The sequence below is a fragment of the Zootoca vivipara genome, chromosome 6 (assembly GCF_965207765.1).
Source record: "Zootoca vivipara chromosome 6, rZooViv2.hap1.1, whole genome shotgun sequence".
Lineage (NCBI taxonomy): Eukaryota > Metazoa > Chordata > Lepidosauria > Squamata > Lacertidae > Zootoca > Zootoca vivipara.
In genome coordinates, this window is record NC_142589.1 from 25,290,083 (window position 1) to 25,310,008 (window position 19,926).

Sequence of the window (19,926 nt, forward strand, 5' to 3'; positions counted from 1 at the left end):
AGATTGATTCTGCCCAAACTAGTTCTCCATACCCAGCCACAAGCTCCTTTTTCTTCTGCCGGCAGGTGAGGGACTGTTTGTTAAGGAAAGTGTGTGTGTAGTAAATAGTAAACGGGGCCAAATAGCTATGAAATGCAGGAGGAACGTGCAAAAAAGGCCCTACCAGCAGATATAATGCGGCAGCCACCTGATGGGAGACAGTGTTGGGAGACAGAGGGCAGACTCAAGGTGTCGGAGGACAGAGCTCTGTGTCCTGGACATCCTGCCTTGTTAAGCCAGCCTGCTGCCCTGAAGGGTGGTGGAGGAGGAGGCTGTCTCATTGCCAGGGCTGAAATAAAATCCGGTTGCCAGTTCATCCAGTTCCTTTGTGCTATGTTGTCCTTCCCTCTGGGCAGCACAATGTCTTGGGGCTGCCCTGGGCAAATGCGTACCATGCGGATAATGACCACTCTCCAATACTGCCTCAAAGTCTCTGAGAAGCCACTGTCTGCCCTGAGCAGCAGCTGTACTCTTGGGAAATGCCATACGATCCCTTCCCCAAGTTCAGTGGGTTTGGGTTTTGCTTTTTAATCGTGCAGGAAGACCTTGATGTTTTATAAAATCACTGCAACCTGCAATTTGCTGGCGCCTTGGTCCGTGAGTGCTGCAGTGTCAAATATTTTGATGGTTGTGCAAACTGCAAGACGCGGGGGGGGGGCAATCAAAATGGAACCAAAAACACAACTTTTTTTTTGCCGATAAATTAATTGGGCTCTTAATGCTTCTTGGAAGCTTTCTAGTTTAATCATTACCTTTGTTTATAACCTCTGTACTTAAGTGACTGCTGTTTCCCAGCGTTCTGCTTTCCAGTCGTGGGCATTGTCTGCTGAAGGAGGAGATAAGTGAAGGAAGGTGTTTTGATGACTCAAGAGCTACGCCAAACACGGTGAGTGCCACTCTCGCTTCCAGACTGAAAATGTGAAAAGATCCACAGGGATAATTATGAGAGTTGCCCCTGACTCCAGCAAATTTATGGGATGTTATTGATGTTGACATGCTTTCCTTCCAGGTGAAATGTCTCCTAAGTGAAAAACAGTTAACAACTGGTGTGGAACTTTGCCAGTGAAATTTGTCTGTACAGTTCAGAGCATCCATGGAAATCTAAGCCTGAAATCCCATGCACACTTCATTGGGAAGGAGGATGGGGGAGGAAATCGATTCGGTCTGCGTTTAAAAATGAACCTGCTTAGTTTGAGCTTTCTGGAACAACATGCAAACTGAAATTCAATACCTCTGCACTCCTTGGAATTTTGAAATGCGGTTCTCTCGCCTTGTAATGTCTATAGCATAGTGTGCTTAAAAATGCATGCATGCTAGTGACTTGCTGTGAATCTGGGAGTGCCTGTTTCAAATCTCAATCCTATGAACATACCAGATGTGGTCTTATCTCAGCCTCCAGGCTCCCATATTCGCAATATGGAGATAATACCGTCCTCAGGGTTGGTTGCCTTAATAATTTCTGAAATAGTGTGCCAAATTCTCCTAGAAGCTTATATATATGTAGAGAGAGAGACTTGCATGAATATTTGCCGTAGATTCTTGTGTATTTGGAATAGACTTGCTAGAACTGTCACTGATTTGCTCGGTGTATCCATAGAGGGCAGCCAAGTGTTCTGTTCTTTCTTCATTTACTGTTCAAAACAATTCAGGCACAGCACTCTTGCTTCTGATCCTGGTTTATAGTCTATAAGATTAAACCACAATTCCCCAGTTTGCTTTGTTTTTTACATCTAACCTTCCTTCCAAGTAGCTTAAGGTGACATACGTGACCCTCACAGTCCCTACTTCCTCCCCACACAACCCCTGTGAGGAAGATTAGTGTGTGAATTAGGAACTTGCCCAAGGTCAACCAGGGAACTTCATAGCTGGGTGTGGATTTGGACCCCGGTCTTCTCAGCCTATGAGGGGTGTGGTTTATTTACTCCAATGGAGTCCATAGAAGGCTCTCCCACTGCAATTAGACTTGGGGTGGGAGAGCCTTCTGTTGACTCCATTAGAAGACTTCCCCCACCAAATCCTAATAGTGTGTTGTATTCATTGTTTTTTCTGGGGTGAGTGATGTTCCTTAGCTTCCTTAAAATCATTGTAGGAGGGAGGGAACTGCCCTGCTTGCCACCCCAGCTGGACTTTATAAGAAGATCACCCCTCTGCCGCCAATTGGGCTTAAAGAAAACTAAGACTTCCTTCCAGCCTAAGCACTGGCCATGAAGGGAAAGTGTGAAGGTGTGCCCAGGTGTGCAATGGCCACGCCCGCTCTTGCACGCTTGCCATCAGTGCATAGTGGCAAGCACTGCTCTAACCAATGCACCACACCGCCTGCAATCCTAATTTAATTTACCTGTCCCACTGGATGCAACAGGAGTTGCTTCTGAGTGGACATTTTTAGGACTGCACTTTCAAATGCCACAGGGGAGTTGGCAGCCCCCTATATATATATATATATATATATATATATATATATATATATATATATATACACATACACATATACATATACATACACATACTGTACTGTATTCAATATACTATATTCAATAACTTTAGTCTAGCTGAGTCCCAGGGAAGGAAGCAACACCAACTGGAGGAGAGAGCCAGGGATGTGCAGCAACAATTCCCCCTGCCTTTCCTATCCTTATCCAAAGGCAGGCCTCCCTCCCTCCTTCCCTCCCTCCCTCTCTATTCAGATTTTTTTTTAAAAGCCCAGGCAAAAGGCATCATCACTGAGGCCACCTTTCTTCCCAAGGATTTTTTCTCAAATCATGATGATAGCTCAGACCACAGGCCACGTTCTCTTTGTGATGACGGTTCCCAAAAATAAGCAAGGAAGAGGTGAGAGAAGCCCTGCAAATGCCCCCAGTTCCTGCAAAACAGCCACCTTTCTTGTTTTGAGAACTGGCTGCTCACGTCCTGCATTGTGACTGCCTGTGTGCGACCACAACCCTGCCCTCTCCCCCGTCAGTTTAATGTGTTGTGCTCCTCCTCTGTGTTATATTCTAGCGCAGAGCTTTCCAAACTGTGTATCACGTGACACGTTAGTGTGTCGGCTGCAGTGTATTGGTGTGTCGTGCGAATGCTCCTCCCGGGCTGGAAAGGGGTTAGTTTAACCTCTGGCTTGCTAGTTACAGGTAGGGAGCCATGTTGGTCTGAGTCGAAGCAAAATAAAAAAAATCCTTCAGTAGCACCTTAAAGACCAACTAAGTTTTTATTTTGGTATGAGCTTTCGTGTGCATGTTCTGAAGAAGTGTGCATGCACACGAAAGCTCATACCAAAATAAAAACTTAGTTGGTCTTTAAGGTGCTACTGAAGGAATTTTTTTATTTTGCTCTGGCTTGCTAGTTTAACCTTGGTCTTCTCTTCTCCAGGATAAACCATTCATTCATTCATTCATTTGTGGCCCTTCATCAAGAGATCACAGAGATTTACAGCATAAAACACAAAGTACATAACCTAATGGGAAAAGAATAATAGGAAAAGAAAAGGGACAATAATCATTCTGCTTTACAAGGCCATAGATTAACGTCCTTCTTTCCTCTTGCTGCTCCTCCTCAGTCCTGCAGATGCCCTTGTTAAATCCAGCCACTTTCCCACCACATCCCCTCCTCAATTCCTCCTTTCTGCCCCCCATCATCACTAAAAGCCTAAAAATCTTACACAGACATGTGTCTGTTCCTCCCACTGGCCCTGTGCTTCAAACCGCTTCCATCTGCCCTATTTTGTTATACAGGGAGATATATTCAAAGAGAGGAAGACCTCAGAACACATAATGGGTTTATTATGTCCATTTCTCCTTTTGCAAGTGCAAAACAAGGAAACACATTATAGACTTGCAGAAACCAAATAGCTATGTTAAACCATCAAACCAGCTATAAAGTTTGCAATATAAAATGAGCAAACTGATAACAAAGTCATCTGATCACTGGTGGCCAACAAACCATCTGATAATAAGTTATCAAATCGTGTTTTGTACAGCAAATTCATTTTCAACCTTTGAGCTCCCATCAAGGCAGATAAGCCACCTTTATATTACTCATACATTTCTCCTAATCGTCATGAAAATGGCAAACTGTCGTTTCCAAAAATTGAGTGCTCCAAGGCATTGGCATTTGTACCTCTTAAGTTGAATACTGATTATTACCAAAATTCCAGAGTAGTTAAATGGATCAGCCATAACAGGTAAGTGTGGAAGCGAAAGATAACTGGTTCACCCTCTTGGCAGGCATTAAAAACAGGTGATCTAGATAATCAGGGATCATAGGACCAGTGAGGTGATATCACAGTGTCCCACACTTAGATTTGATTATGCTATAACATTACAAAGCCAACTTGGAGTGAGTTAGCACATCCCACCATTACTTTGAATTAACTATGTAAGAGCGCTATGGGTCCCCTGTTGCTTTTTTGAAGTCAAAAGGTAAACAGACTTTTGAATAATATAATCATAGTTTACTTTGTGCTGGTTGCAGGATTCACTAATTTAATAATTAATAATTAATTTTAATCAGCATCAAGTAAGCAAAATGGATGAAGAAGGCATCAGAAAACGAAGTTCAAATCAAGAACCTGATGAAACGCCCATCAAGAAAAGCAAATCTATGAATCTACAGAAAGAGGCAAGACTTGTAATATATTATATTGGAAACAGCCCTAGAAGTTCTTAACCTCCCAGAGGTAGTGAATAGCGCCAGGTGGCCTCAACCAAATTGTGTCTCTCCTATGGCTGATACCTGCCCCATGATGCTTATAGGTCTGCATAGTTTATGGCAGGAATGGGGAGCTTGTGACCCTTCAGAGGTTATTGGCCCCCAATTTCCAGCTATGCTGGTTGGGCCTGATGGGAAATGAAGTCCAGGAACATCTGATTCCCCATTCCTGGCTTATGGCATTCACTTCGAGGCACTACAATACAGTCAGCATTTTTGAAAGCAATGAAAGAAATGTGTTTTAAGTATGCTTAGCTCCTTAATGGATTTTATTTGCGGCAAAATGTGCACCGTGCAAAACATGGGAATTAGCTGTTTTGCCCTGAGCCTAAATAGGCTTAGAATTAGGAATGAGGTAGAAATTTGGCCAGCTTTCATTTGAATGCAGACCTACCTAATTCTCAGTTCCCAAACCAGGACATGAATAGAACCAGTTATCCTTCAAAATTCACACTTCTCTGAATTTTGCATTTCGGTTCTCATACTGGTACCAAATGTTTGCAAAATTGTGTAAACTGGGGGGAAGTGTGCATGGTTGGCATCCGTCTGTCTGGAGAGACAATGCCGGTGTGCTTCTGGGGTTGAAGTCAAACTGCTGGAGAATGATGGCACTTGCTGTGGCTGCAAAGACTGGTAACTCGCAACGGCTGCCTCGTACGTTGTTTTTGCTGCTGTAGTAAAGGAGAACTGAATTTAATTCTGGAAAAATGAGAAACTGGGGGAGAAACTAAATTTGACAGATTTGCCCATCCACACTTAGAATTTCGTCCATAAACACATCCTCGCTCTCAAGAGGAGGCACAATTGCACTTGGTACATGCCCTGTTGTAAAAACAGAGTAGTATACTTAGGTCCAGCTTCAATGTCCCAAGTGGGGAAGTAAAATGCTCTGTGATGTCAACACCTGAGTTAATTAGTAGAGTGTTGTTTGCTAAATGGGGGGATAATCACGAAGCTCAGTGAAGTACAAAAGGAAAGCCTCTTTTTCCAGAATGTCTGGTTAATGTTTGCATTGTACTACAAGTTGTTCCTGGTGTCACCTCACCTGTTAATGGCGCTGAAAGTCTCAGCACAGCAGACCCTGTTTGCGCTCCCCTCACACTCATTACTTTTCCCCTTGGCTAGACTATTTCCTTGGCACCAAATATGAAGAAATGGTCATGGTCAATACTGAGCGCTTATTCCTCCACATTCTTGTTACCCTTGCCAAGGCAACAAGTAATGTGTGTGTGTGTGTGTGTGTGTGTGTGTGTGTGTGTGTGTAAACATTTTCACCCCACTTCCAAGCTGAAAAAGGCTCCTAAAGCAGTTTGCCAAGGTCATTCCCAGAACAGACCTTAACTCTGACCTCAGGCTTCTGAAAGTTTTTAGTCTTTATTTCATTTTAGTTTTATGTTGATTTTAATTATTGTGTTATATTCCAAGTCGCTTTGACTTCACTTTTAATTTAAAAAGTGACTAAGAAGTACAAGAAGTACAATTAATAATAATAATAATAATAATAAACTACAGGTGTCTGTGTTGGGAAAATAAGCTCCCCCTAAGATACATGGCGGGATATGGGTGGCGCTGTGGTCTAAACCACTGAGCCTTGGGCTTGCCGATCCGAAGGTCGGCAGTTCAAACCCCCGCAACGGGGTGAGCTCCCATTGCTCGGTTCCAGCTCCTGCCAACCTAGCAGTTTGAAAGCATGCCAAAAAGTGCAAGTAGATTAATAGGTACCGCTCCAGCAGGAAGGTTTCCGTGCACTGCTCTGGTTTTGGTGTTCCATTGCGCCAGAAGCGGCTTAGTCATGCTGGCCACATGACCTGGAAAAACTGTCTGTGGACAAACGCCGGCTCTCTCGACCTGTAAAGCGAGATGAGCGCCCCAACCCCAGAGTCGTTCGCGACTGGACTTAACTGTCAGGGTTCCCTTTACCTTACCTTTAAGATACATGGCAGTACCTGTTGTTTAAAGCAGTGTTTCTGCAATAAGAGTGGACCCTTCCTGACATATTCTTGGGTTAACATCTGCTTCAGTGTTCCTGTCCCCCATCCATCTCCACCCTCATTATTCTTCCTATAGAAGATTGAATTAACACTCCTGTTGAATTCACCTAACCTCAATTTCTTTTCCCAGGTGGGCCTTCTCAGTGGAATCTGTGTCATTGTTGGGACAGTGATTGGTTCAGGGATCTTTGTTTCTCCAAAGTCCGTTCTGGCTAACGTTGGAGCAGTTGGGCCCTGCTTAGTCATCTGGGCAGCCTGTGGAGTGCTTGCTACGTTAGGTAAATCGCTACTGCTCTTTCCAACTTATTCTCCCCCCCCCCCCCGCTCCCAGTTTATTACAAACTCCTTGCTATGTGTTATTTTGTTTAGCCCTTCAACGATGGATTTGCATTTGCTAGTTTTGCATTTGAAATTAGCATATAAGATATAGGTGAACAATTTGTTTGGGGGAAATGCTAACACGTTATAATTACAGTGGTACCTTGGTTCTCAAACAGCTTAGTTGCTGAACAAAACGGCCCGGACACCGCAAACCCGGAAGTAAGTGTTCCGGTTTGCGAACATTTTTCAGAAGCCGAACATCCGACACAGCTTCCGCTTGAGTGCAGGAAGCTCCTGCAGCCAATCGGAAGCCGTGCTTGGTTTTTGAACGGTGTTGGGAGTCGAACGGACTCCTGGTACGGATTAAGCTTGAGAACCAAGGTACCACTGTATTTTGAAGCTGTACAGGTTCCTTTTGTTCATCTGGCCTCTCTTGTAAATCACCATGTGATGAAAAACTGAGTGATCTTTGTTTAGTATATGACAACCATATGCTAGCATGTTGTGGTGGTTATACTTGACTGGGGGTGTTCAAGGTTCAAATTTCCACTCGTCCATGAAGTTCTCTGTGTAATCTTGGACTGATCACCATCTCTTAGCCTGACTTACCTCATAGGGTTTTTGCATGTATTGAAGAAAATGGAAAGGATGAATGCGAGATAAATATAAACATAATAAATATGTGATAACTGACTCTAAAAATAACTTTTCTTGTCACTGGCTTTTCTTTTATCGATGCTCCCTGAGTCCCAAGGCACCCGCTGATGATGTCATGGACTGTCTAAAAGACAAGCGCAGTGTTTATAATTGAAAATAATCAATTGTGCTTGTGGGGGGAAGGGGGAAAAAGCATTTCTCCAGCAACTCAAAATTATAGTTGGTTTGGGACCAGATGAGCTTCTCACAACAGAAGCATTCATTGGGTGAGAGAAATGTTGACTAGTTCCACATACCATAACAAAATTATGCACTTAATAGGAACAAGGAACAAGCCCTGGTGGCTTGAAACAGGCTAGAAGGACCAGGTGCATATAGAGCCCTCTAGAAGCCATATTGAAATGGAGATGGGTGATTGTGGCAGTGGTGGTGGTAGAGGAAGGTTATTTTGAAAACTCCCACTTCTTTCTTTAGGGGCACTGTGTTTTGCTGAACTTGGCACAATGATAACAAAATCAGGAGGAGAATATCCGTACCTCATGGAAGCCTTTGGCCCAATCCCTGCATATTTGTTTTCCTGGGCAAGTCTCATCGTCATCAAGCCCAGTTCCTTTGCCATCATTTGCCTCAGCTTTGCTGAGTACACAGCGGCTCCGTTTTATCCGGGTTGTGACCCCCCCACAGTTGTCATCAAGTGTCTGGCAACAGCAGCCCTTGGTGAGTATTTGGCTTTTGATCGGGAAGACAAAGGTAGCTGGAAGGGTGAGTTAATGACCTAAACCAAATGCATACAGAGATAACAGCTAGGAATAGGCTTCCTTTTACACCGGTGCAAATTTCTGTTGCACAGCAGCTGCAGAAGCAAAGAGACTCTGCTAGGTATCACAGGTCCCTGGTTCAAATTTCTCCTCTGCCATGAGCCCATGTGAAGCCTTGGTCAAACTCCCCTATCCCTTTTGGGAACTTGGGAATATAGTGGTACTGTACCTTGAGTTAAAAATGCCTCAGGTTACAAACGCTTCAGCTTACAAACTCCGCTAACCTAGAGGAGTTACCTCGAGTTGAGAACTTTGCCCCAGGATGAGAATGGAAATCGTGTGCCAGCGGCACAGCTGCAGCAAGAGGCCCCATTAGCAGAAGCACGCCTCTAGTTAAGAACAGTTTCAGGTTAAGAATGGACCTCCGGAACGAATTAAGTTCCTAACTAGAGGTACCACTAACCCATCTTATATATGGTTCCTGCCAACGTAGCAGTTCGAAAGCATACCAGCACCCCAGTGCAAGTAGATAAATAGGTACTGCTGTGGCAGGAAGGTAAATGGCGTTTCTGTGTGCTCTCGTTTCCATCACGGTGTCCTGTTGCGCCATAAGCTGTTTAGCCAGGCTGGCCACATGACCTGGAAAAGCTGTCTCTGGACAAACACTGGTTCCCTCAGCCTGAAAGTGAGATGAGTGCTGCAGCCCATATTTGCCTTTGACTGGTCTTAACCATTCAGGGGTCCTTTACCTTACCTGTAAAGAGTGCACATGATGAGTGAAGTGGTTTGCACAATTTGTATGCAGAGGAACATATGAAGCTACCACGCAGCTGGTCAGATTATTTGTCCATCTTGCCCATTATTGGCTACTCTGAGTGACAGGAAAATGAAACTGGGAAGGCAAGGGATACAGAAGCTTATTCATTGAGGTGTCTGATTTATGACATTTCTTGTGAACCTTCCACCATTTCCTTTCTCTTAGTTACAATTACTCTGGTAAATGCCCTGAGTGTGAAGTGGGCGAGCTACGTGCAAAACTTTTTCACTGCGGCTAAAATGGTGATTGTCATAATTATCATTGTCAGTGGGATTGTTCTTCTGGCCCAAGGTATGTTATGTTGAAGTCTTAGTTGCAGTATCTATCTATCTATCTATCTATCTATCTATCTATCTATCTATCTATCAATCATCTATATCGTGTATCTGCAGCAGTTGACTGGGATTGATACAACTGCTTTGTGTTGGTTTTGCTTACTTTTTGGGGGGTGGGTAGGAACCTGTTTGTTGATATTTTTAATATCACCTTCCATGTAAATAAATTAAAAGCTGTTCATGACATACATTAAAGATAAATCTCAGGTTTCTAAAAAGTCACATTCCATTTCAATATGTTTTAACATCTGTCACAAAATAATCTATGGGCAAGTGCCCTTCTTCTGATAGGAAATGCTCAGCGGTGAGGGGACCATAAAAATGGGGAAGGGGTTGAGGAGGGTCAGTTGGGTGGTGAGTGATCAATGTCACTCTTATTAGGCAAATAGATTTATCGGGGGGGGGGGGAGTTTTCATGGACTCTGAGCCAAGTTCCTCAGCTGCAAGAAATGATGCATTTCACTTTCCCTTCCCCAGGAAATACAAAGAACTTCAACAATTCGTTTGATGGTCCCCCGCTTTCTGTGGGCGCCATTTGTCTTGCATTTTATAATGGACTCTGGGCCTATGATGGATGGTAATATAATTTTATGATTGTCCTTAGCTGTTAGAGTATAGCAGTTCATGCACCTGAAGTCTTGCTGAAGAATCACACCTGGAAATAGTGTAGGGTGGGGAATACTTATTCTAAACCAGGGGTCCCAAACTAAGGCCCCGGGGACGGATCAGGCCCAGTTGCCTTCTAAATCCGGCCCGCGGACGGTCCGGGAATCAGCATGTTTTTACATGAGTAGAATGTGTCCTTTTATTTAAAATGCATCTCTGAGTTATTTGTGGGGTTTAGGAATTCGTTCATTTTATTTTTTAAAATATATTCCGGCCCCCCACAAGGTCTGAGGGACAGTGGACTGGCCCCCTGCTGAAAAAGTTTGCTGACCCCTGTTCTAAACCTATGGTGACTTCCTGGTAGTCATGAATGGGGACAGAGCCCACCCACTTTTGTGGGGGAGAGCTAAGCAGACCATTAACTTGTGGAACTTGCTACCACATGATGCAGTGGTGGCCAATAGGTGAGACGGCTTTTTAAGGCACCAACACTATCAGCTAGTCTTAGGTCGTTAGAAAAAGGAGTTAACAGCATCTTAAGGTTAGAACCACTACTTAGAGCCAGTTCATATGCATAATAAAATCACTAATCCAGTAGGTCCCTCCAGATGTTTCCGTAGGTCTGTGTGTGTGTGTGTGTGTGTGTGTGTGTGTTGTCTTCATTGATGGTTGCTTTTCATATGGGAGGTGAATGGATTCCAAGTATTATAAAATGAAGAAGGGCTCATATTTGTTAAGGGCATATTATTTCCTGAAGTGGTAAGGCTGTGTCTGGGCTGTAGTATTTCAGATGGCAGATCCTTCATACTCAATCCCCAAAATAGACCTCTGCACATAGAAAATAGCATGCCAGAGAGAAACCTAATTGAGAAGCTTTTCCTTTTCTCCAGGATAGCTGCATGCAGGGCATCAGGCTGCCAAAGGCTGATCTAATGTATGTTTTCATGTGTAAGGGATTTTTGTTGTTGTTGTTGTTGCACAGAACAGGTGCATATATTGCTGATGGTTTATTGGTACTTGCTATCACTGTTGAAAGCCATATTGGGCACTTGCCTCTGTGCAAAATGCAGAACACAAATCAAAATAGGACTCTGTGAAATGTCTCATACATATGTTGTTGGTTGAAAGGGAATTTTAATTTCAGAAAAAATATGTATTGACATCAAGACTTAAATCCCATACCTTTTTTATTTGGAAATTAAATTCCACTGGGTTCAAGGGGGTTTTTCCCCAAGAATGTGCAGGATGCAAAGTAACATTTTGGTACTTCTCCCCCCTCCCCCCCTTCCAGGAATCAACTCAATTATATCACAGAAGAACTTAAAGATCCTTATAGGTAAGAAAAATGGTGCATCAGCTGATAGATGCCCCCATGTATAAGACACCCCCCTACTTTTGGGGACCCCAAATTTAGAAAATGGGCATATGCACTATCCGTGTGTAAGATGCCCCCAGATTTCTAACCTTATTTTAAAGTAAAAAAAAACCTAGTCTTATACGCAGAAAAGTACGGTATGTCTGTTCCAAGTCATTTTGTTGCCTGAGGCAAAGGGCAAGAATGGTTGCCATCTGCGGAAGCTGACTAGTCTAGCTGTTTTAGTCTGACAGTGCCCTTCACCCGCGGGCAGAAAGCTAGTTTTGATGGGAGAGGCTGTGCAGCACACCCAGCTCTATCTTCCACCAGGAGGAAAAAGTCTGGGAACACAGGAGGAACTGCCTCTGGCCACCAGCATCTGCCACCCAAGGCAATTGCCTCACTTTGCCTATTGGTAGAGCTGGCCCTGCATCCAACACCACCACAGTGAAATTTTAGGGTCGTAATACATAACTGTTTAGAGCCAAACTAGGTGTAGCATTCAATGTACAGATGCAATTAATATACATGTATTTTATAATGTTAATGAACAGCATCCATGGGGGCGGGGGCTGGTGCTTCCTCCCCTTAATCCTCTTCCCTCCCCCACTGCTGTGTCCTGCTTACCCTCCCACCCAAGCTGCTATTTGCATTGAGAAGGAAGCTCCTCCTCTGGTTCTGCTTGTGTGTCCACTCATCTTATGTTCTTATGTTCTCAATGCAAATATCATTCCTGGAAGTTGGGGTGGGGGTGTTAAGCAGGACCATAGGGTGGCAGGTGTTGTCTTGACTTAGAAGATGTGTTATAGTCACTCAAATAAGAGACAGTGCTCATTATTTAAAAATTGATAATTTCCCCCTTTAGAACTGTTCAGATGCAAATTTATGCAGAAACCTACGTGGTAAATCAACTAATATTCCTTTAATTGCGTAAAAGCTTGGATGTGTAACTGATAGCATATCTCTTTATATTATCTAGAAATCTACCACTCTCTATTGTTATTGGAATCCCTCTGGTCACAGTTTGTTACGTTCTGATCAATATATCCTATTTCACGGTTATGACATCAACAGAACTTCTGCAGTCTCAAGCTGTTGCTGTGGTGAGTTGAAGTACAAAAATGTGTTGTTTTTCACCTCTGTGCAATTCACAAGAGGATGGATTGATACAAACGGCAGAACAAGAGTGAAAGTGGTTTAAGTTACACAAGGGAAAATTTGCTTCTCTAAAAAGTTGTGCAAGCTATTTATTAAGTATCTTTCATTACTGCTGTATCTTCATGTGCTGAGTTGGTTGACCTCTATGTTTTAAAGATGTGCATTATTTCAATTCCTTCCATCACAGACATTTGGAGACAGGGTTCTTTATCCTGCTTCCTGGATAGTCCCTCTTTTTGTGGCTTTTTCTACCATCGGGGCAGCCAATGGGACTTGCTTTACTGCTGGCAGGTAAAACAAAACTTTCTGATGTGGAATTCCAGTGTGCCCTAGGTTAAAGTTGACTTATGTGCACTCAGCTCAGAACCCAGAATGCAAGACCTCTGCACTTATATGGACCTGCCGTTAAGAGCATCACAATTGTCAACAGGCAAATGCTCAGGTGACACTTAAAAGCAAGGTCAGGTTGGAGGCAGCTGCCCCAATCATCTGCAAATTAGAAGTACATGTGCCTCTAGGGTTGCCAGACTCAATAGAGGACAGGACTTCTGTGCCTTTAATTGCCCTGCTGTCTTTTGAGTCTGGAAACCTTAAAGAGAAACCAGCAGACGGAAATTAAACAAAGGGTCTGCTGGTTTCTCTTTAAGGTTTCCAGACTCCAAAGAGAGCAGGGCAATTAAAGGCACAGAAGTCCTCTCCTCTATTGAGTCTGGCAACCCTATGTGCCTTTGAATTCTTCATTTCCCTCTGAATTAATCCCATCATTTTCAAGGAACTCATGGTGGAATCTGCCCCATCATTATGTGAATAAATAATTCAATGTGTTGGTGATACATCATGTAAAGGAGTACTTCCCATGTCTGCACCATCATCTCATTAAAAGTAACCTGGGGCACTCAGGAGACAGGGGCACATTGACATTTCCAAGCTACTAAACTTTGCTCAGTTGCTGGCAGGTGGTGTAAGGAAAGGTGGTATAGAGGGAGGGAGCAGCTTAAATTCAACATCACACCTGCACATTCGCTCACATTTATTGGAAGCACAGCAGTATGTCAGATGGGCGAAATCCCATACCCTGTTGGTCACAGTGCATGTGGCAGTAGTGCTGATCTCATTCCATTTCCCAGATTCTTATGCTTTTAACATTGGACTCAAGCCACAGCCGTTGCAACTAGTTCCTCATACACTCTCCATAGGCCCATATTACTGCATGACATGGTAAACACAGATTCTGCAATGCTCTCTAAATGCAACACCAAAAATATGAAAAGTGCAGGAGTCTTGTCACCCTTTGCTCTGGGTCAGCCCATCACAATGGCTTCTCTAACGAGAATGATTTACCTTCTCAGGCTTGCTTATGTAGCGGGTCGTGAAGGACACATGTTAAAGGTGCTCTCTTACATCAGCATTAAGCGCTTAACTCCGGCGCCTGCTATCATCTTTTATGTAAGTATGTTTTCTGAAGAGTCAGAAGAACACCATAAGACCCCGGGTGGATCAGACCAAAGGCCTGTCTAGTCCAGCATTGTTCTCTGTTATTGGAAGCAGGGCATAGCCGTCACGACTAGTAGTCAATGATGGTTTTATCCTCCATTAATTTGTCTAATATCCAACCGGTCCAAGTTGGCAGCCATCACAACTCCCATGAGGCCAAATTCTACACTTTAATTATGCGCTGTGTAAACAAGCCCTTTTGTCTGCGTCTCTCGAAATTCAGCTTCATTGGATGGCCCTGGGTTGTAATACAGCGAGGGAGGAAAATACAATTGCATACACCTCTATAATGCCCCCTCCCCTTCATCTCCTGCTTTTGAAATAAGATCTTAAATCTTTAAATAAAAACAAATACAACTCAGCAAATTGGCACTGTAATTAAAACTCTTTCGAAAGCTCTGTGATTGCACACGGCTTTCCCATCTGTTTGCAAAAGGGTCTTCATGGAGGCCTTGTATTATAATGAAGCAACCATGCAGTAGGGCTGCAAATTTAAAGTCACTGGAGAGACTAAGCAAGCATATCCGAATTAGTTTTCCAACAGAGTTATCATAGCCACAATTACTGGTAGTATTGGCCATTCTATGAAAAGGCCTTTACTGTAAACCCAACACTGAAATCTGCAGGTTTTTTAAAAATGCCTTCTCCGTAATGCATTTCTTCTGCTTTCAGGGTGCAATAGCTATTATTTATATAATTCCCGGAGACATCAACACCCTCATCAACTACTTTAGCTTTGCAGTTTGGATATTCTATGGTCTAACTGTGCTGGGACTCATTGTCATGCGCTTTACAAGAAAAGATCTTGAAAGGCCTATCCGTGTAAGTAGCCCACCAGAAGATATTCTCATCAGTGTTCAGGATGGTTTGGCAGTTCCTCTTGTGCTGCTTATTTTGTTACTGCTAGAGTTGGGGAAGAAATTAGGTTAGATTATTGCAACACTATGTAGTGCCGTCTTTGAAGAGCGTTCAGAAACTGCACTTAGTGCAGAATTCAGTGGCCAGAATTGACTGGGAGTGGGTGGTCTGGTACTGGTTCAAGTGCATAGGATGTGTTAGCTCCCTGGCCCAATTCAAAGTGCTGCTCTTGACGTATAAAGTCTTATGTTGCCCATGACTTCAATACTTCAATACCTAACAAATATCTGAGGGCCTTCTTTGTGTGCCCCCTTCAATAAACAGCAACATGAGAACAGGCCTTTTCAATGGTGGTTTCCCAATTGTGGAATGCTAATTTTAGAGGGAGATGCAGCTGGCACCATCATTATCAACTTTTAGGCATTTTTGCAAAGATGTTCCTTTCCCCAGGCATTTGGCTCTTAACTGGAGTGTCAGGATATGGTGATATCCATATTCAATGTTTAGTAGGATGGGATAGGATTTGCCATTTTTATGTGATTGCAGGATGGGTACTTTTTGTCAATTATCTTTGGGTGTGTTTTAAATTTTGTATCATGTATGTTTTCATAACTCTAAATCACTTTGAGACATTTTTGTAGCAAACACCAAATACATCCAATAAATAAACAGTGCCCAATTCACACTTCCCTAAAGTGTATGAAAACTGAACTACAGCTGTCCTTTAAACAGGCCCTGTGTAAGGCCATGATAGTTAGCATTTTAAAAATGCCTGCTTCCAGCCCCAAACAGCCTAGCATGACTTGGGTAGCATGCAGAAGCCAATTAAGATGTGGAATGCCTGGGCTGTGGCAAGACTTGCCAAAACCACCAGATCTTCTCTTGGCCTGGCAAGTAACATTTGTATGCTGTTCCTGATGCAACAGCCAAGTTGTTAAAATGGAGTGCATTAGAATCTTGAGCCAGAATATTCCTTGGCCTTGCTAGGTCGTTCCAATCTGGGATTCTTCAACACACACAATTGCATTCCCACCCCTCCGCTCTGTCTTGCAGGTACCTCTTATCATCCCCATCCTTGTGATGTTTGTTTCCATTGTGCTGGTTCTGGCACCCATCATCACTGCACCTGAGCTGCCATATCTGTATTGCGCTCTATTTATTATCAGTGGACTTGTCTTTTATGTACTTTTCATCCACTTCAAATTCAGCTGGGCTCAAAAAGTCTCAAGTGAGTATCTGGTTGATTTCCATCCCAGGGGGAAGAGGTGTTTGTGATGAAATAATGTGGGTGTGGCTCTTTAACTCTGATTCAAAAGGGAAAGAGCTTCTTAAAAAGGAACAGGTGGGGTGCATGAGATGCAGTAGAGAGGGAATTATGTGAATAGAGCAGACTCACAAACTCGGGAATGGGGTATGTGGTCTACTCAGATCACTTGCTAGAGATTACATACAGTACGCATGTTTCTGCACTGGCCACTTGCCCTTTGCAGGCACATGGGTGCTAGTGTTTCCAGTTACAAAAACATTCCAATTGGAATTTCCCACCTTCCTTCAGGGTAGACAATTTTTAAGCCTCCCTATATAGAGTTTTAGACGTTCCTGTGCCTGCTTCTTCCTAACCACTAGCCATCTTTTCTTTAAAGACTGAAACTTGATGGAAATACACAGGAAATAGATCCTTTTGACTGTGGCAACTGGTCTTTCGAGTGGACTCTGACACTTAGCAAAGGTTACAGCTCATTATGTCCTGGAAATGTTGTTTAGATTGGTTTTAAGTTGACATGCTGTGCTCAGCACTGCAGACACCATCTGGTACACTTAAGAAATGGAAGGCATCACAATAAAGCACTTGTTTTGACTGTAATTTCTGGAATATTCCCAAAAGCCATGTTAATTTGGCTATAGGAAAAGTAAAGCCCATAATCTGGCTTGTGGAATCAACACTGAGGCTTCTAAGTGGTTAAGTGCAAAAGGAGAAATGATCTAGGAAAAGAAATGGTACTAACAGTGCAAATGAGGCCATTTTTGACCTCAACAACTTCTGTGTTTCAGAGCCCATCACTATGCACCTTCAGATGCTTATGGAAGTAGTTCCACCAGAAGACGTTCCTGAACAACATTGAATTTTTCCATCATTAAAAAGGCTAGATCCTGGAAATGGTTCACCAGGTATGCTACATCATGTCCACAACTATAGGTCTCAATGCTGAGGATAGGGGACATTTGTGAGACAGTAAGTGTCCTGAAAAAGACACCGTTCTGTTCTTTCCCCCTGTAAAATGCATTCGTTTTTGTAACACATTGAATTCAGGGATCTGCAACATCTTAAGAAAATATCTGTATGGGGAGAAAGACCTGAGGAGTTGTAGGCCATGGACTTGATTTCAGGTATGGAATTTCCACATTATTTTCTCAGCAAGCTGAAAGGACGGAACATGCAGTATTACAGTGCCATCTACCAGCAAACAAACATGGAAGCGCAAAGATGAAATCTCATCTCTTAAATGTCTTACAGATTTATAAAGGGTAGAAACCCAAATGAAATGGCAGGTGAACATCTGGGAGGGAGAAAGACATGTGATCTAGACATAATCCATATGATATTGACTCCAGCGGTTGAAGAGGTCAAGAAAAGTAATACACTGGACTTTTCAAAGTATGCCTCTGCCTTGACACAATGAAACATGAGCAGATGATGGGAAGTATCTCAACACTGGAGCAGATTTTTTGCAGGCACAATGGTTTGTGTATTAGATGGGGAGAGTCTTCCCAGCATGAGGCTTAAGGGCAGATCCTTGGTTGCCCATGGAAGGTTGTTTTGGCACTCAGGGAGCCTCAGCTTGGTTTGCTGCTGTCATGTCTCTACCTCAGTATCCTGCACAGCTGCATCTTTTGAGAAGGAGTGCATGCAAAGACAGAAGCTTAAGCAACATTTTTAATCTACCGTAATTCCAAAGGAAAGACAAGGAGACTTGTAGCACCTTAAAGATTTAATGGATTTATCACAACATCCTTAAAGAACTTTTGCCACACCAATTTCCCTACTTGCAAAATGTCTTCCCCTCCAAAACAAAGTTGCCACTAGGCAGATTTCAACTTGTGTGCCAGGCTAAAACCTGTTTATTTACTCAGGTTTAATTTGTAGTAACTATCACCCATGTTTTAATGTTTATCCACTTTCTCCAGTGCAGTTGGATTTGTTGTTTTAATTGTTGTACCCACTCTGAAATCCTTGACTAGAGTGGGTTACATATATTTTAATTAAATAAATACAAGCAGATTTATTACAGAATATGTTAGACTTTTAAAAGTGCCAAAAGCCTCTTTGCTGCTACAGATTAACACAGCTACCTCTTGGGAAGTTAGTAAAAGTAAAAATGGGCTGTGGTTGTGTAGGCTGGATCCATGAAGCTACATCTTGGATCTGGCTACCACCATTCCTCTTAACCATTGGTTTGGGATCAGGGTTCCACAATATGTTTGTTTGGGATGTGCAAGCTAGGTTTTCCATGCTGTGCTTAGCTGTTGTCTCATTACTCTCTCCCTCCCTTCCTCTGGCCTTCTCTAGATCCCTTGTGCACTCTGAAAAGTCAAAGCATTACTTTTTTGTGACTTGTTGCAAATGCCTTTGGTATATTTTTATTACATTTTCTATTTAATTAATAAATAGTTTCTTAAAACTCAAAGACATAAAGGTTGGTTTTAAGAGTGTTCTTTATTGCTTTTCTAACAGGCATAAATAACTTTTTCCATAAGTATTCATATGAAGTTCCAAGTACTTAAACCATCACCAATCACCATATTATTCTTTTCATTAGAACTCCCTGTATGAGGGTTCTGAGAAACTGCAGGGCTGTGTTCCCCCTGGTTCTATGCTAAAAACCAAACAAAATTTTACATGGCAGATGAAACTGCTAGTTTCTTAATTTTCAAAATAAAAGGAGCAGCAAGGGTCCCACATTGGATAGGTGGACTGGCAGGAGAAACAGAAACAGGAGGAGCTTGTCCCCCCCCCCCGCCCAATTCAAATTTCTCCCCTGACATCCTGCTTTTACCTACAGAAGATACATATTTGCAGCAAAAAATTGCCAGAGACAAAGGGGTTAAACACCCCTTCCCTGCAATTTCTTTGACCCAGTTTGTAGAAATGAAAATCAGTCTTGGAGGTTGTAAAGACCAAACTCTTGGAAAAACACTGGCAGTGCAGCCCTATACACATTTAGCTGGAAGCAGGTCCTACTTGAGTACAGCTCCTGAATAAGGCTGCAATCCTCTATCTACTTACCTGGGAGTATTCCCCATTGAACTCAATGGAACTTTTTCCTATGGCTTGCATAGGATTATGGCCTTAAGAAGGGTTTATCGCAACATCCAACTTTAAGCCAAAGACTTCTGATCCAATTGCATATACGGTAGCTACTTAACAGTAACTTTACAACTTGACCAGTTTCCTTGCAACAATCAGCCAATAGGAATCTGGTCCCCTGATGGTGTGTATGTGTGTGCTATGTAGAGAACAATAGTAGAGAAAGGGTATTTTAAAAATTTATTATTATTGTTATTAGTGTATGCTATATATCGAACAATATGGAAGGAAAGGGGTTTATTTATTCTCTAAATGGTGTGTGTGTATTTTTGTATGCGCCTGTGTGTGTATACTTGGTTCCTAATGCTTATTTCAAGATATTTGCTCACGAGTAAGCAGCTGTAGCCACCAGTTATTGCAACAAAAACAGCTGCTTGGATGTGGTGGTGGGGGGTTGAGAAAACAGCTACCAAAACCATGCGGTAGATCCAAGATGGCGGCCACAGGGCGGCCACGTGACCCCAGCTAAAA

The 19,926-nt window shown here is 42.9% G+C and overlaps 2 protein-coding genes across 4 annotated transcripts in view; both read left to right on the plus strand.

Annotated features, from left to right (window-relative positions):
• Positions 1-785: 785 nt before the first annotated feature.
• Positions 786-19,926, plus strand: part of LOC118085876 (b(0,+)-type amino acid transporter 1-like) — a 45,998-nt gene continuing 26,857 nt past the window's right edge. Inside the window, exon 1 of the mRNA XM_060276104.2 lies at positions 786-925. The gene's annotated coding sequence lies outside the window, so the exon portion shown is untranslated. The remainder of the gene's footprint in view (positions 926-19,926) is intronic.
• On the plus strand, positions 824-18,783 carry SLC7A9 (solute carrier family 7 member 9). Of its 3 annotated transcripts, none has more exons than XM_088671825.1 (14): positions 824-925; positions 4,543-4,650; positions 6,862-7,009; positions 8,184-8,426; positions 9,450-9,575; positions 10,097-10,196; positions 11,517-11,561; positions 12,559-12,682; positions 12,925-13,028; positions 14,087-14,183; positions 14,904-15,053; positions 16,143-16,317; positions 17,142-17,258; positions 17,401-18,783. In XM_088671825.1, exons 2-13 carry the CDS (start codon positions 4,558-4,560, stop codon positions 17,210-17,212), a joined length of 1,476 nt encoding a protein of 491 aa, XP_088527951.1. In that variant the 5' UTR covers positions 824-925; positions 4,543-4,557; the 3' UTR covers positions 17,213-17,258; positions 17,401-18,783. The 3 variants fall into 3 exon arrangements, with proteins under 3 accessions (XP_088527951.1, XP_034972785.1, XP_034972784.1); XM_035116894.3 differs by having other exon boundaries at positions 17,605-18,783; XM_035116893.3 differs by having other exon boundaries at positions 17,142-18,783.